The sequence below is a fragment of the Mobula birostris genome, chromosome 13, assembly GCF_030028105.1.
Source record: "Mobula birostris isolate sMobBir1 chromosome 13, sMobBir1.hap1, whole genome shotgun sequence".
NCBI classification, from domain to species: domain Eukaryota; kingdom Metazoa; phylum Chordata; class Chondrichthyes; order Myliobatiformes; family Myliobatidae; genus Mobula; species Mobula birostris.
Genome location: NC_092382.1, coordinates 38,324,513 through 38,341,428, shown reverse-complemented (window position 1 = coordinate 38,341,428; position 16,916 = coordinate 38,324,513). Strand labels below are relative to the sequence as shown.

At 46.1% G+C, this 16,916-nt stretch overlaps 2 protein-coding genes across 4 annotated transcripts in view; one reads left to right on the top strand and one right to left on the bottom strand.

The window, feature by feature from the left end:
* The first annotated feature begins 4,138 nt into the window (after nucleotides 1-4,138).
* The window catches only part of LOC140207898 (uncharacterized), a 188,254-nt gene continuing 175,476 nt past the window's right edge, over nucleotides 4,139-16,916 (top strand). Inside the window, exons 1-2 of the mRNA XM_072276441.1 lie at nucleotides 4,139-4,199; nucleotides 10,907-12,393. Coding sequence (XP_072132542.1) covers nucleotides 11,315-12,393 — 1,079 coding nt within the window. The 5' untranslated portion in view covers nucleotides 4,139-4,199; nucleotides 10,907-11,314. The remainder of the gene's footprint in view (nucleotides 4,200-10,906; nucleotides 12,394-16,916) is intronic.
* LOC140206729 (uncharacterized) overlaps nucleotides 13,081-16,916 on the bottom strand; it is a 46,528-nt gene continuing 42,692 nt past the window's right edge. For all 3 annotated transcript variants that reach the window (XM_072274923.1, XM_072274915.1, XM_072274916.1), the window contains one exon: nucleotides 13,081-13,616. In XM_072274923.1, coding sequence (XP_072131024.1) covers nucleotides 13,401-13,616 — 216 coding nt within the window. In that variant the 3' untranslated portion in view covers nucleotides 13,081-13,400. The remainder of the gene's footprint in view (nucleotides 13,617-16,916) is intronic.

Here is a 16,916-nt window from a genome sequence, read left to right as displayed (position 1 = left end):
TAATAGGCTGGTGAGGAGAAATTAAATTTCAGAGTGGGGATTAGAGAATTGCGGGGGGCGGGGGGATGTTATTTGTTAACTGGAAGAAGAATTCAATACTCATACAATCAAGTTGGAGCTTACCCAGATGGAATATAAGGTGTAGCTCATTCACCCTGAGGGCGGTCTCATCTTGGCACAAGAGGAGGCCATCGATCGAGTCGTCGCAATGGAAATCAGAATTAAAATATTTGGCTACTGCAAAGTCCCCCTTGTGGCAGACGATACAGAGATGCTCGATATAACGGTCTACTAATTTATGCTGGTTCTCGCCAATGTCATTGGGACTGCATCGGGAGCACAGGACATAATAGATGACCCCAGCGGACTAGCAGGTGAAGTGTTTCCTCACCTGGAAGGACTGTTTTGTGTCTGAATGGAGGTGAGGGAGGAGGTGTACGGGTAGGTGTTGCACCTAGGCCGCTTGCAGAGATAAGTGGCTGAAGGGAGATTAGTGAGGGGGGGGGTGAATGAACAAGGGAATTGTGAAAGGAATAATCCCTGTTGAAAGAAGAGGGCGAGGTGGGAGCGAAGAAGGTAAATCCATGTTTAGTCGTAAGATCTCTTTGGTGATGGTGGAAGTTGCAGAGTTTGAAGGGGTGGTTGGTATGGACAAGATGAACTCTATCAATATTATGGTGGTGGAAGATGGAGTGAACACAGACGTATGGTAAATGTGAGTGAGGACAGCATCAATAGTGGAGGGGGGGGACAGCCACATCTTGGGAAGAGCGGAGGGAGGACAGCTACATCCTGGGGACAGCGGAGGGAGGACAGCTACATCCTGAGGACAGCAGAGGGAGGACAGCTACATCCTGGGAACAGCGGAGGGGGGACAGCCACATCCTGGGAACAGCGGAGGGAGGACAGCTACATCCTGGGAACAGCGGAGGGGGGCAGCCACATCCGGGGGACAGCCACATCCTGGGAACAGCGGAGGGGGGACAGCTACATCCTGGGAACAGCGGAGGGGGGACAGCTACATCCTGGGAACAGCGGAGGGAGGACAGCTACATCCTGGGAACAGCGGAGGGGGGGGACAGCGACATCCGGGGGACAGCCACATCCTGGGAACAGCGGAGGGGGGACAGCTACATCCTGGGAACAGCGGAGGGGGGACAGCCACATCCTGGGAACAGAAGTAGCAGAAGCAAACAAACTGGGAAAGGGGAAGAACATTTTACAGGAGATAGGTTGGGACGAGGTACGGTCGAGATTATCATAGAAATCAGTAGGTTTATGAAAGAAGTTGGTTGACATCCCCTCTCTAGAGATGGAGACAGAGAGAGATCAGGAAAGGGCACGGGCGTGTCAGAGATGGACCAGCTTAAACCAGACAGTTCTTGGCAGGCTAATGAAGAGACTGCAGGAGCCCTGGCAGACACAGATGTTGCTGGTATTTAAGGAACGGAGTTACAAGGATAGATTGAAAGAGTTATAAACTGATTCCCTGAAGCACAGGAGAATGAGGGGTAATGCTAGCAGAAGTTCCCAAACTATTTTATGCCATATACCCCTACTATTAACCGTGGAATCCGTGGACCCAGGATGCAAACCCTTGCTGGAGGCTCACAAAACCTTGATAGTATCAATAGGGTGAATGCAGGTAGGGTTTTGCCCCTCAGGTTGGGTGAGATCATGGATTTAGGCAAACAGTGAAATATTTAAGGGTAACCTGAGGAGGAATTTCACTCAGAGGGCGACGCGAATGCAGGTGCAGCTTCAACTGCAGCATTTAGGAGAAGTTTGTATGTGTACGTGGATGAAGAAGGTACTGAGGGCTAGAGTTTGGGTGCACGTGAGTGGGTCCAGACAGAGAATGGCACAGGCTGGATGGGCTAAAAGTCCTCTTTCTGTGCTGTAAGAGAACGAATTTAAATTGTGTGTCCTACGCAAGTCCATTTCCCAGGAGACTTAAATCATTTAAATCGTAGCCCTTGTGGCTACGGGGGTCAGGGGGTATGGAGGGAAGGCTGGGGCGGGGTTCTGAGTTGGATGATCAGCCATGATCATAATAAATGGCGGTGCAGGCTCGAAGGACCGAATGGCCTACTCCTGCACCTATTTTCTATGTTTCTATGTTTCTATTCCAACGTAATGTTCCAGAAAGAGGCAAACACAGAATATCTGCGGAGAGAGAAACAAAGTTAATGCTTCAGCTCCAACATTCTGTGTCGGAATTGCTTCAAACATTTTCTGATTTGATTTCAGGTCTCCAACAACTTGAGTATCTGTTTAATTTCCAGTTGCTCACAGAGTGTTGGGAGTATCCAAACACGGTGAGAATACTAAACCCGAGGTAGATAACCAACGATGCAAAACACTGAACAGCTCATTCCAGGTACCCACTCGCTCTGTGTATTGAGATTACCTCGCAGGTGTCTCTGATCTCTCTGCTCCTTTGTGTCTGTGCCCTTTGGCTTCGGAGTCCCCAAACCTGGGGAACAATCCTTTGCATATTTGGCTAGGCATCAACGGCATTACAGACCACGTGAGGAAAAATAGCTTTGACTGTACCAGTGACGTCCCCCTCCCTGGCGCTCTACACAATGCTTTGAGTCACGCAACACAAGCAAGTCACGAAATCTACCGTCTCCCACACTTTGTAATAACAGCGGATGAGAGGACTCTGCAAAGATCCAACCTCCGTGAGGCTGCCTGACCATAAAACATCCCTGGCCAAGTACTCCGGCAGTGTGCACACCAGCTCACTGATGACTTCACGGCCACCGTCAGCACTTCACTCATCCAGGTCTCAAATCAGCCAGCATCATCCCTGTACCAAAGAACTCTACACCTTCAGAAACAAACAACTACCGCCCGGTGGAAGAGCCGCCAATCATCACAAAGAGCGTGAGACGGCTGATAATGGCACAGATCAAAAACTCTAATCATGCCGCATTGGCCACTCACCAATCTGTTTACTGACAGAATCACTCTATGACAAATTCCAACTCCTCCATCTAAATACACCGCCTCACAACAGGGTGTGCGACTTCCGAACAAACGGGCTTCAAAAAGACATTATGTACAACCGCTCCTCACTCCCCATCATCCTCAACACAGGTTGTGCGCTGAAACCATTGCTGTACACTCTGCTCACACAGGACTGCACAGTCAAACACCCGGGTAATCACATTGTCAAGTTCGCCGAAAACATGACCATGGTGAGGTCCATCACTAATATCAATGAGATGACATACAGACTGAAGGGCTAAGGTGCTGGTTCCAGGCAAATTGAGCCCTCTTCCTCAATGTCAATGAGACGAAGGAATTGGTTATCGACTTCAGGAGAACTTGTACCACTCACATACATCTTTACATCAGCAGCATAGCTGTGGAAACTGGAAGCAGTTTCAAACTCCTGAGCCATGCACATCTCTCACAACCTTTCATGGTCCCAGAACACATTCCACACAATCAGGAAATCTCACCAGCATTCCGACTTTCCCAGGAGGATGAAAACGGATGGACTATGTATCGTACACGTATACTCAGGTCTTACAGCAGAAGTACAGCAGAGAGCATCGTAACATGTTGCATCACTACAAGGTACGGGAACGACATTGTGGTGAACAGGAAGGCTGTACGTCGGATAGTCAAACTGCCCAACACATCACCGGCACCAGCAGACCCCCATCAAGGACATATATACAGACTGGTGCCATAAAATGGCCAGTAATACCATGAAGGCTCCCTGTTCATTAACTGTTTGTTCCACTCCCATCAGGGAAGAGGCTACATAGCATCTGCACCAGGACCAGCAAACTGAAAAAATATTTAGGTTCCCCAAGCAATAAGACTGAGCAACGTCTCCACCCTCTAACTCACCCTTCACTACCCCCATCACCACCAATTTAACATTTCCTCTCAGTCACCGCATGTCCAGACACTCCTCTGCCTAGCGTCATTTCATGGATATACGATCAATGTATTAATCATCCGTATTGTGTGTTTTATAATTATTATTGTGGTATTTATCTGATTGTGTTTATTTTGCTGAAACTTTTAATGGCACCGTGATTACCCAGAAAGCTCTGCGTCACAATTATCGCCGTCGCCGAAGCACCGATGAAATGCGCAGGTGTCAAGGTTGATGTTTGTGCTCGAATGTCGCGCATGCGCGCAGTACAGTAAAGGCCTCGGAACATCGACCCCAGGTAAGAGACAGTTTGCTGGTGGGGTTTTCAACATCGAATTCGGGACAATTACTGTGAGTTCCGGACACCGTGACCCGCAATCCCGGGACAGTCCTGATCTCTTCCCTCTCTCTCTCAGCCCCACGACCCGTACACGGACCCCGGGGAGCTTCCGGCTGATGAGGGAATGGGAACCGATGGATCTCTCAGACAGAGCTGAGCTCCAGCTGTCTAAATGCAAGGATTGGGAACTCGGAGAAAGGGAACAAATCTTTTAAATCACCTTTGTTCTACCTGCTATCACAAACGAGAGAAAATCTGCAGATGCTGGAAATCCAAGCAACACACACGAATTGCTGGAGGAATTCTGCATTAGTACTCTTCCTTAGATGCTGCCTGGCCTGCTGAGTTCCTCCAGCTTTTTGTGTGTGTTGCTTCTTCTACCTGCTCTTGTTCTGGACTTTTCTACTCGTGAGAACACGTTTTGACCCACTCTCTCTGGGTACATAATTATATCAAACACTTTTGTCCTGGGCAACAAGTAGCTTTCACATCACAAATGTGCCGGACAGAGTACTGCCTTTCCCTTGATATTCATTGGCATTGCCATCAATAAGCTCAGCACCGTCAGACACCTGGGGGAAGGGTTCAGGGGAAATATTTATGTACAAAACAGAAACTGTGTGTATTGTGGCGATGTAAAAGTTGCTGGAAAATTTGCAAATGGGAGGAAGTGGACTGATATTTGGAAATCTGACTTTTAAAAGTGTCATTTAGCAAGCAAATCAGATATGGATGGTGTGCAAAAGCTGGAGTGAGAAAATTCTTCCTAACCCTCTACAGGCCTGCTACGTAGGTTGTGTGAGAATGCAGATGAACTTGATCAAATCCAGAGGATATCAAAGTTCTTATTGACAGTGATTTACTAGCTGTTAAAATGAGTACCTCTATTTAAAGTTCAGTGTGCACATATTGTTGTCACTGGGTAAAAATTGCACAGCACAAGATTTTTTGGCACACGGCTCATTACAAATTAGATGGGACATTGGTGGGAAGGTGGGGAGACTTCAAGTGTCCTTGACACCCTCACCTGCTAGGTGTGCATCCAGCTGCAGTTTGTAACCCTGCACGTTAGGGAGTTTGAGCTGGAAATGGATGAATTCCAGATCATTTGGGAGTTAGAGGGCGTGATGGATATGACATGAGGAGAGGTGAGTTACACCCAAGGTGCAGGACACAGGAAACTGGATGAGAGTCAGTAAGGGGAATGAGGTTAAATAGCCATCGCAGAGTACTCTTGTTGCTATCCCACACAACAACAGGTGGACCACTTTCGGAACTGTTAGGGGGGATTACCTAGCAGAGGAATTTCAAAGGGCTGATAGGGGCTTTGTTAGTTAGGGAATTAAAACTAGCAGAGGTCTAATATCCTAGTGGTGAGGCTTGCTAGCTAGTGCTAGTGTGTGGCAGGGGTTGGTGGTTAAATTAAAGTTGCAGGTGGGATTGGAGCCAGAATGGCAGAACAGATGGGTGGAAAGGGTGAATTGAAATGACTTATATCCTTAATATACATGAAGAGTAGAAATCTTTACATTACTTCTCCATCTAAATGTGCAATGTGTAATTTTTAGTAATTTATAATAAATAGTACAGTCATTATAACATAGAAATACAATTGCATCAGTAGGAATTAATCAGTCTGATGGCCTGGTGGAAGTAGCTGTCCAGGAGCCTGTTGGGCCTGGCTTTTATGCTGCAGTACCATTTTCTGGAGGGTAGCAGCTGGAACAGTTTGTGGTTGGGGTAAGTCGGATCCCCAATGATCCTTCGGGCCTTTATACGCACCTGTCTTTGTAAATGTCCTAAATAGTGGAAAGTTCGCATCTACAGATGCTCTGGGCTGTCTGCACCACTCTCTGCAGAGCCCTGCGATTGAGGGAAGTACAGATCCCATACCAGGCAGTGATGCAGCCGGTCAGGATGCTCTCAATTGTGTCCCTGTAGAAAATTCTTAGGATTTGGGACCCCATCCCAAACTTCTTCAAGCTTCTGAGGTGGAAGAGGTACACAGCCACATACCACACAGCCGGTGTGCACAGACCAGATGAGATCCTCGGTGATGTTCATGCCGAGGAACTTAAAGCTGTTTCCTCTCTCAACTCTGGATTCATTGATGTCTCCATTCCTTCTGTAGTCCACAACCAGTTCCTTTTTTTTGTGTGACATTGAGGGAGAGGTTGCTTTCTTGACACCCAGACAGATGTTGTTCAGACAAAGTCAGCAATCAAAAGGTTGAGCATGGTATGATGAATGTGCAGAGCTGTGTATATCACAATGCAAGAAGCATCGTAGGAAATCCAGATGAGCTTAGGACATAGAATAATGATATTGTAGCCATTACTGGGACTTGGTTGCATCCAACAGTCTGAGGGATTTAGAGGAACAAATTTGTAGAGAGATTGCAGACTATGCCAAGAAACATATGTTCATATAGTAAGTGATTTTAACTTTACAAATATTGACTGGGTCGTTCATACTGGAAAAAGACTACCTGGGGTAGAGTTTGTCAAATGTGTCCTTATCAACATGTAGAATTCCCAATGTAGAAGTGTGTAAAAAGCTATTAGGAAATGATCCAGGGCTAGTGACAAAAATTAGTGTATGGGAACACTTTGTATCTGGTGGTCATAATGCCATGAGATTCCAAGTAAATATGGAAAAAGAGAGGTCTGGACCATGGATTGAGATTCTAAATTGGGGATAGGTCAATTTTGATGGCATCAGAAAGGATCTGACAAGTGTGTTTTGGGAAAGGCTGTTTTCTATCAAAGGTGTACTTGGTAAGTGGGAGGCCTTCAGAAGTGGAATAGTGAAAGTGTAGAGTTTATATGAGCATGACAAAATAAAAGTTGAAAGGTAACTGGTGCAGGGATCCTTGGTTTTCAAGAGATATTGAGGCCCCGGAGATCTTGTTCCTCTAAATGCCTCGGACTGTTGGGTGCTACCAAGACTCGTTAATGACGGCAAATCATAAATCAATGTCCTGAGCATATCTGATTTTTTTTTTTAGTTGTCTTCTGTTGGTTTTAAAAACTTTCCAATAGCTTTTGTTGTATTATTTGCCCTCTCTTTGGCTTTTATGTTGATGTTGGCTTTGTCTTCTCATTTCAGCCACGGTTGTGTCCTCCTGCCTTTACAATGCTTCTACTTATTTGGGATGTATCTATCACTCAGCTCCCGAGTTGCTCCCAGAAACTCCAGCAATTGCTGCTCTGTCGTTATTCCTACCAGTTTCCCCTTCCAGTCAAGTTTGGCCAGCTTCTCTGTCATAGAAACATGGAGAAATTCTGTGCAGAAACAGGCCGTTTGTCCCCTCTAGACAATGATGATAACATTTAAGCTGTCTAATGCAACCACCTGCACCGGGACCATCACCCTCCATACCCTTACCATCAAGGTACCTATCCCAGCTTCACTTAAATGGTGAAATTCAGCTGGCATGAACCACTTGTGCTGGCATCTCATTCCACACTGTCACAACCATTTCAGTGAAGAGTTTTCCCACATATTCCCCTTAAATTTTCACCTTCACCACTTACCCATGACCTCTGGTTATAGTCCCACCCAACCTCAGTGGAAAAAACCTACTTGCATTTACCCTCGTAATTCTGTATACTTTGAAAAAACACTCAAAGCAATGTATAATTTCCTTGTTTATGTTCAGAGCTGTTTTTAGGTGTATAAGATGATGAGGGGCATTGATCATGTGGATAGCCAGAGACTTTTTTCCCAGGGCTGAAATGGCTAACACGAGGGGGCACAGTTTTAAGGTGCTTCGAAATGTGTACCGAGGGGATGTCACGGGTAAGTTTTTCCCACAGAGAATGGTGGGTAAGTGGAATGCACTGCCAGCAATGGTGGTAGAGACGGATACAATAGGATCTTTTAAGAGACTCTTCGATAGGTACATGGAGCTCATGAAAACAGAGGGCTTTGCGTTATGGAAATTCTAGGCAGTTTCTAGAGTAGGTTACGTGGTCGGCCCAACTTTGTGGCCTGAAGGCTCTGTAATATGTTGTAGATTTCTATGTTCTATGTTAAACAGCGAAACAACATTGGCTGTTCTCCAGTCCTCTGGTACCTCCCCCTGTCACCAAGGATGATTTAATTATCTCTGCTAGGGGCCTCGACAATTTCTGTACTTACCTCCCGTGGGGTCCAAGGGAGCGCCTTGTCATGCCCTGGAGATTTATCCACCCTAATCTGCCTCAGGATAGCAAACATCCCCTCTTCTTTAATCTGTACAGGGTCCACGATGTTAATGCCACTTTCCCACACTTCCATAGACTCTGTGTCCATCTCCTGAGTAAATAGAGATGATCTTCCCCGTCTGCTTTGGTTCCAAACACGGATTGCCATTCTGGTCTTTCGGAGGACTAACATTGTCCCTTGCAATACTTTTGCTCTTAATCTATCTCTGGAATCTGTTAGGATTATCCTATATTTTTTCTGTGAGGGCAATCTCATGCCTTCTTTTAGACATCCTGATTTATTTCTTATGTGTTCTCTTGCTTTTCTTATACTCCATAAGAACCTACCTGCCTCTCCCTGTTATGCAACTCCATTTTGTGCTTCACCAGGGTCTCAATATCTCTTGAAATCCAAGGTTCCCTACAGTTTCTATCTTTACCTTTTATTCTGACAAGCACATACCCGCTTTGTACTTTCAAAACTTCACCTTGAAGGCCTCCCATTTACCAAGCACACCTTTGTCATAAAGCAGCCTGTCCCAGTCCACAGTTGCCAGATCCTAGTGTCATAATTCCAGGGTTTGTTCCATGCCCTGAACACATCTGCCTTTCCTACGCTGCTCCCTGTATTGAAATATACAGGATTGAGCATATTCACTGCACCATGCTCAACTTTTTCATTCCTGACTTTGTCTGAGGACAGAACAACATCTGTCCCCACAACCCCTCCACTATCTGTTCTGTTATTCAGGCTCCCATTCACCCTGCAACTTTAGTTTAAACATCCCCCCCCTACCCCCACCTCTCGACATGCAGCTCTATCACCCCTTTGGCTTTCATCTCCCCGATCAATAAAAAGGAGTTGCATACCAGGTACAGGAAAATAGGAACAAATGGGATACTTATGAAGTTCGAGCCTCAGCTGTGGCAGCGTGTTTGTGTCTTTGAGCAAGGCACTTAACCACACATTGCTCTAGTGTCTGTGCGAGGAGTGGCGCCCCACACAGACTTCCAACCTGCGTCTTGTAAGGCATGAAAATGCCCGATGCAGGCCTGTCATGGTCTGAGTCGACGTTCCTTCCTTCCTTCCTATGAAGTACAGGAAATTCAAGTGAACACTTATGAAAGAAATAAAAGAAGGCATGAGGTTGCCCCAGCAGACAAGGTTTAGGAGACTCTTCAGGGATTCTGCAGACCTGTTAAGAGCAAAAACGTTGCAAGGGAAAAAAATAATCCTCTGGAAGATCAGAATGGTAATCCATATGAGGAGACAATATAGATGGGGGAGATTTTGTTTGCATCCGTATTTGCACCGGAGATGAACACAGTCTATAGAAGTGAGGCAAAGCAGCATCAACTTCATGGACCCTGTACAGATTACAGAGGTGGAGGTGTTTCCTGTCTTAAGGCAAATTACCATGGATAAATCCCCAGGGCCTGACAAGTTGTTCCCTGGGACCCTGTGGAAGACAAGTGAAGAAATTGTCGGGGCCCAAGCACAGATATATAAATCATCCTTAGTGACAGGTGAGGGACTGGAGGATTGGAGGACAGCCAATGTTGTTCCGCTGTTCAAGGCAGGCTCTGAAAGTAAACTAAGAAATTGTATGTTGGTGCGCTTGACATCAGTACTGGGAAAGTTATTGGAATGTATGTGCAGGAACCAGATATATAAGTATTTGGATAGATGTGGACTGATTAAGGATAGACAGCATGGCGTTGCACACGGTAGGTCATGTCTAACCAATCTTATAGAGTCTCTCAAGGAAGTTATCAGGAAAGTGGATGAAGGCAAGGCAGTGGATGTTGTCTACATGGACTTTAGCAAGGCACTTGACAGAGTCTCATATGGAAGGTTGGTCAAGAAGGTTCAGTCACTCAGCATTCAAGATGAGATAGTAAATTGGATGAGACACTGGCTTTGAGAGATGCCAGAGTGTGGTAGCAGATGGTTGCCTCTCTGACTGGAACCCTGTGACTTGTGGTGTGCCGCAGGGATCAGTGTTGGGTCTGTTGTTGTTTGTCATTTATATCAGTAATCTGGATGATAGTGTGGTTCACTGGATCAGCAAATTTGTGGATGGCACCAAGATTGGTGGTGTAGTGGACAGCGAGGAAGACTATCATGGCTTGTAGTGCAATCTCGACCTGCTGCAAAAATGGGTTGTGAAACCAAAAAATGGAATTTACTGCAGGCAAGTGTGGGGTGTTGCTTTTTGATAGGACATAGGCTGTACTCAGTGACTGGTAGGGCACTGAGGAGTGTTGCAGAAGAAAGGGGATCTGGGAATACAGGTCTATATTTCACTGAATGTAGTATCACAGTTAGATAGGGACAGAAGTTAGAAGATGATTTCTCCAACTTGCGTTGACCCTCACTGTGACAGTGTGATGTCAGATCACACCTTGGTGACTAAAGTGATCTGGTGTGAAATGTTGTCCTTCACCCACTGATGGATTTTGTAAATGTTTTTACAGGTTAAAAACGACAAGGAATCTATCTACAGGAATCTCGAACACAACACGCCAGTTTTTCTGTCTCTGTCCAGATATTTAAGAACTGTAGTAAGAGATTCACTCGATCATCCTTCCTACTCAGACTGTGGGGAGGGATTCACTCGCTCATCTGACCGACTGGCACACCCGTCACTTCACACAGGAGAGATCCCATTCATCTGCTCAGACACTGGGAATGGATTCAGTCCCTCATCTCAACTGACGGAATATCAGCAAGTTCACACTGGGACAAGGCCATTCACCTGTTCTGTGTGTGAGAAGGGATTCAGTCGGTCTTCCCACCTGTGGACACACCAGTCAGTTCACACTGGGCAGAGGCTGGTCATCTGCTGAATTTGTGGGGAAGGATTCACTCGGTCATCTGACCTGATGGCTCACCAGTCAGTTCACACCGAGGAGCGGCCGTTCACCTGCTCAGACTGCGGGAAGGGATTCACGTACTCATCTAAACTGAAGGGGCATCAGAGAGTTCACACTGGAGAGAGGCCATTCACCTGCTCAGACTGCGGGAAAGGATACACTTGGTTATCTGAACTGAAGGTACATCAGAGAGTTCACACCGGAGAGAGGCCATTCACCTGCTCAGACTGTGGGAAGGGATTCACTCGGTCATCCAAACTACTGGTACACAAGTCAGTTCACACAGGGGAGTGGCCGTTCACCTGCTTAGAATGTGGGAAGGGATTCTTTTGCTCATCTAATCTGAAGGTACATCAGCGAGTTCACACTGGAGAGAGGCCGTTCACCCGCTCAAACTGTGGGAAGGGATTCACTCGATCATCCCAGCTACAGAGTCATCAGCGAGTTCACACTGGGGAGAAGCCGTTCACCTGCTCAGACTGTGGGAAGAGATTCACTCGGTCATCCCACCTACAGAGTCATCAGCGAGTTCACACTGGGGAGAAGCCGTTCACCTGCTCAGACTGTGGGAAGGGATTCACTTGCTCATATGAACTGAAGGTACATCAGAGAGTTCACACTGGAGAGAGGCTGTTCACCTGCTCAGACTGTGGGAAGGGATTCACTCAGTCATCTCAACTGAAGGTACATCAGCGAGTTCACACCGGGGAGAGGCCGTTCACATGCTCAGACTGTGGGGAGGGATTCACTCAGTCATCCCACCTACAGAGACACCAGCGAGTTCACACTGGGGAGAAGCCGTTCACCTGCTCAGAATGTGGGAAGGGATTCACTGAGTCATCCAGCCTACAGAGACACCAGTCAGTTCACACTGGAGAGAGGCCGTTCACCTGCTCGGACTGTGGGAAGGGATTCACTCGGTCATATGAACTGAAGGTACATCAGAGAGTTCACACTGGAGAGAGGCCATTCACCTGCTCAGACTGTGGGAAGGGATTCACTCGGTCATCCCACGTACAGAGTCATCAGCGAGTTCACACTGGGGAGAAGCCGTTCACCTGCTCAGACTGTGGGAAGGGATTCACTGAGTCATCCAGCCTACAGAGACACCAGTCAGTTCACACTGGGGAGAGGCCATTCACCTACTAGACTGTGGGAAGGGATTCACTTCATCATTTCACCTACTGAGACACCAGCGAGTTCACACTGGGGAGAGGCCGTTCACCTGCTCAGTCTGTGGGAAGAGATTCTCTCGGTCATCCAGCCTACAGAGACACCAGCGAGTTCACACCGGGTCGAGGACGTTCACCTGCTCAGATATTGGGAAGAGATTCTCTCAGCCATCTCCACCAAATGTGCATCATTGAGTTCTCACTGGGGAAAGGCCATACACTGCTGTGAATGTTGGAAGGGATTTGCTCAGTAAACTAAACTTGTGACACACTACAGGGTTCACACTGGGGAGGAAGTTTCAATAAGCTGCATACCGGATATTTGTCCATCACCGTTGCTGAATGCAATTTCGAGAGTGACTGTTGGTGCTGAACTCTGCAATTATTGCTGCTGGTCACCACACCCAGTTCTGCACCATCATCACCCAGGGCATGCCCTTTTCTCACTGTTGCCATCAGGTGGGAGATACAGAAGCCTGAGGGCACACACTCAGTGATTCAGGAACAGCTTCTTCCCTTCTGCCATCCGATTCCTGAATGGACTTTGAAAGCTTTGGACACTTTTTTAATATGCAGCATTTGTGTTTTTACACATTTTAATAATGTATTCATTATGCATAATTGATTTACTTGTTTATTTACTATGTTCTAATTTATGTATTATATTATTATCTATGCCAAAATATGTATTGCATTGAACTGCTGCTGCTAAATCAACAAATTTCACTTAAAATGCCGGTGATAATAAACCTGAAACCTGAAACCCTGGTCACTGGGCATGGGAGGAGTTACTTCTGCTACACATTCACCTTTAATGGGACTGGAGTTTAATATTCTGGATCTGAGACAATAAATCAGTTCTATTGTAAACTCTGTCTCTGGTACTTAGTGAATTTATAACACACCCTGTGTACAGTAAAGAGTCAACTCAGGCCGGCTGGACCCTGCCAGTGATTCTGTTCCATGACAGTCCTTTTCAGTCCTCCCCTGTTGTTCCCCTCTCGCTCTCCCTGTGATGATGGGTTCCAAAAGTCTCCACTCTGTGGGTGAAGAGGTTCCCCTTGAATTTTCTGCAGACTGAAGAAGTCAAGTTGACTGCAGTTCTGTCTGAGATGTTCTTCACCACTCAAATCTCTGGGCTGAGGAAGAATGACATTGGTAGTTAACCTCCTTATTCATGGCTCATTTCCACATTATGGGTCATTTTCCCTGCTTCTGAAGTGTTTACATAGAATAACGTACAGCACCATACAGGCCCTTCAGCCTGCAAAGTTGTGCCAAACATGCCCCTACCTTAGAAATTACTAGGGTTACCCATAACTGTTTCTAAGCTCCATGTACCAATCCAAAAGTCTCTTAAAATACCCTATAGTGTCCGCCTCCCCCACTGTTGCCGGCAGCCCATTTCATGCACTCACCACTCTCTGCGTACAAATCTTACCCCCAACGTCTCCTCTGTACCGACTCCCAAGCTTTATACCTACTCCCTGTGCCCTCTTGTGGCAGCCATTTCAGGCCTGGGGAAAAGCCCATGACTATCCACACAATCAATGGCTCTCATCATCTTTTACACCTCTATCAGGTCACCTCTCATCTTCCTTCGCTCTGAGGAGAAAAGGCTGAGTTCAGTCAACCTGTTTTCATAAGGCATGCTCCCCAATCCAGGCGACATCCCTGTAAATCTCCTCTGCACCCTTTCTTTTGTTTCCACATCCTTCCTGTAGTGAGGTGACCAGAACTGAGCACAGTACTCCAAGTGGGTTTTGACCAAGGTCCAATATAGCTGCAACATTACCTCTCGGCTCTGAAATTCAATTCCACGATTGATGAAGGCCAATACACCGTATGCCTTCTTAACCACAGAGTCCACCTGTGCAGCTGCTTTGAGCGTCCTATTGACTTGGACCCCAAGATCCCTCTGATCCTCCACAATGCCAAGAGTCTTACCATTGATACTACATTCTGTCATCATATTTGACCTACCAAAATGAACCATTTCACACTTGTCTGGGTTGAACTCCATCTGCCACCTCTCAGCCCAGTTTTGCATCCTATCAATGTCCCACTGTAACCTCTGACAGGCCTCCACACTCTCCACAACACCCCCAACCTCTGTGTCATCAGCAAACTTACTAACCCACCCCTTCAATTCCTCATCCAGGTTACTTCTAAAAATCACGAAGAGTAAGGGTGTGAACAGATAACTGAGGCACACAGCTGGGCAACGACCTCCTGGTTGTGCCCAGCTGGGGATCAGCATTTCTGGATTTGGTGTTGTGCAATAAACGGAATGAGATCACCTAAGGTAAAAGAACCCTGAGGGGAAAGCGATCATAATATAACAGAATTCATCCTGAAATTTGTGAGGGAGAAGCTAAGGTGAGATGTATCAGTACAACTGTGGAATAAGGACAATTACAGAGGCATGAGAGAGGAACTGGCCAAATTTGATAGGGAGAAAAACACTGGCAGGGATGACGACAAAGCATCAATGGCTGTAATTACGGGAAGCAATTCTGAAGACACAGGATATATACGTTCCAAAAAGGAAGAACTATTCTAAAGACAACATCATACAACCACGGCTGATGAGAAGGCAAAGCCAACGTAAAAGCCAAAGGGAGGGCAGATAACAGAGCAAAAACTGGTGGGAAGTTAGATGATTGGGAAACTTTTCTATACCAACAAGAGGCAACTAAAAAAGTAATTAAGAAATGAAGGATGGAATATGAAGCTAGCTTATTACATTAAACATGATACCAAATGTTTCTTCAGATACATAAAGTGTAAAAGAGAGGCAAGAGTGGGTATCGAACCAGGGGAATCGATGCCTGGGGAGGGTGGGGTGAGTAGTAATTGGGGACAAGGAGATGGCGGGTGAACTGAATTAGTACTTCATATCAGTCTTCATTGTGGAAGCAACCAACGGAAAGGTGGAAGTCCAGATGTCCGTGGTCAGAAGTGTGTGAAGTTGCCATTACTCGAGAGAAGGTTCCTGGGAAACAGAAAAGGTCTGAAGGTAAATAGATACCTGGACCAGATGGTGTACATCCCAGATTTTTGCAAGAGGCAGCCGAAGAGATTGTGGAGCTATTAGTAATGATGTTTCAAGAATCAATGAAGTCTGATATGGTTGCGGAAGACTCCAAATTTGGAAATATCACTCTGCTATTCAAGAAGGGAGAGAAATAGAAGAACAGAAGTTTTAGGACAGTTAGTCTGACCTCATTGGTTGGGTAGATATTAGTGTCAGTTGTTCGGGATGTGTTCTCAGGGCACTTTGAGGCACATAATAAAATCGGCCTTCAGCATGTTTGCCTCAAGGGAAAATCTTGCCTGAACAGTGTGTTGAAATTGTTTGAATTTATTGAAGTGGTAATAGCAAGATAGACAAAGGAGAATCGGTTGATCATGTGAACCTGCAGTTTCACAGGGTGTTTCACAAGGTGCCACACATGAGGCTGGTTAACAAGTTATGAGCCCATGATATTACAGGTGTTGCATACCTCATGGGTGTCTTGTGACTGTCTTATGACCATGATGATACAATGATACAAAGATTGGAGGTGTAGCAGACAGTGAGGAAGGTTTTCGGAGCCTGCAGAGGGACTTGGACCAGATGGAAAAATGGGCTGAAAAATGGCAGATGGAGTTTAATACAGACAAGTGTGAGGTATTGCATGTTGGAAGGACAAACCAAGGTAGAACATACAGGGTTAATGGTAAGGCACTGAGGAGTGCAGTAGAACAGAGGGATCTGGGAATACAGATACAAAATTCCCTAAAAGTGGTGTCACAAGTAGATAGGGTCGTAAAGAGAGCTTTTGGTACATTGGCCTTTATTAATCAAAGTATTGAGTATAAGAGCTGGAATGTTATGATGAGGTTGTATAAGGCATTGGTGATGCCGAATCTGAAGTATTGTGTTCAGTTTTGGTCACCAAATTACAGGAAGGATATAAATAAGGTTGAAAGAGTGCAGAGAAGGTCTACAAGCATGTTGTCAGGACTTGAGAAACTCAGTTACAGAGAAAGGTTGAATAGGTTAGGATTTTATTCCCTGGAGCGTAGAAGAATGAGGGGAGATTTGATAAAGGTATATAAAATTATGATGGGTATAGATAGAGTGAATGCAAGCAGGCTTTTTCCACTGAGGCAAGGGGAGAAAAAAAAAACAGAGGACATGGGTTTAGGGTGAGGGGGGAAAAGTTTAAAGGGAACATTAGGGGGGGATTCTTCACACAGAGAGTGGTGGGAGTATGGAATGAGCTGCCAGATGAGGTGGTAAATGCGGGTTCTTTTTTAACATTTAAGAATAAATTGGGCAGATACATGGATGGGAGGTGTATGGAGGGATATGGTCCGTGTGCAGGTCAGTGGGACTAGGCAGAAAATGGTTCGGCACAGCCAAGAAGGGCCAAAAGGCCTGTTTCTGTGCT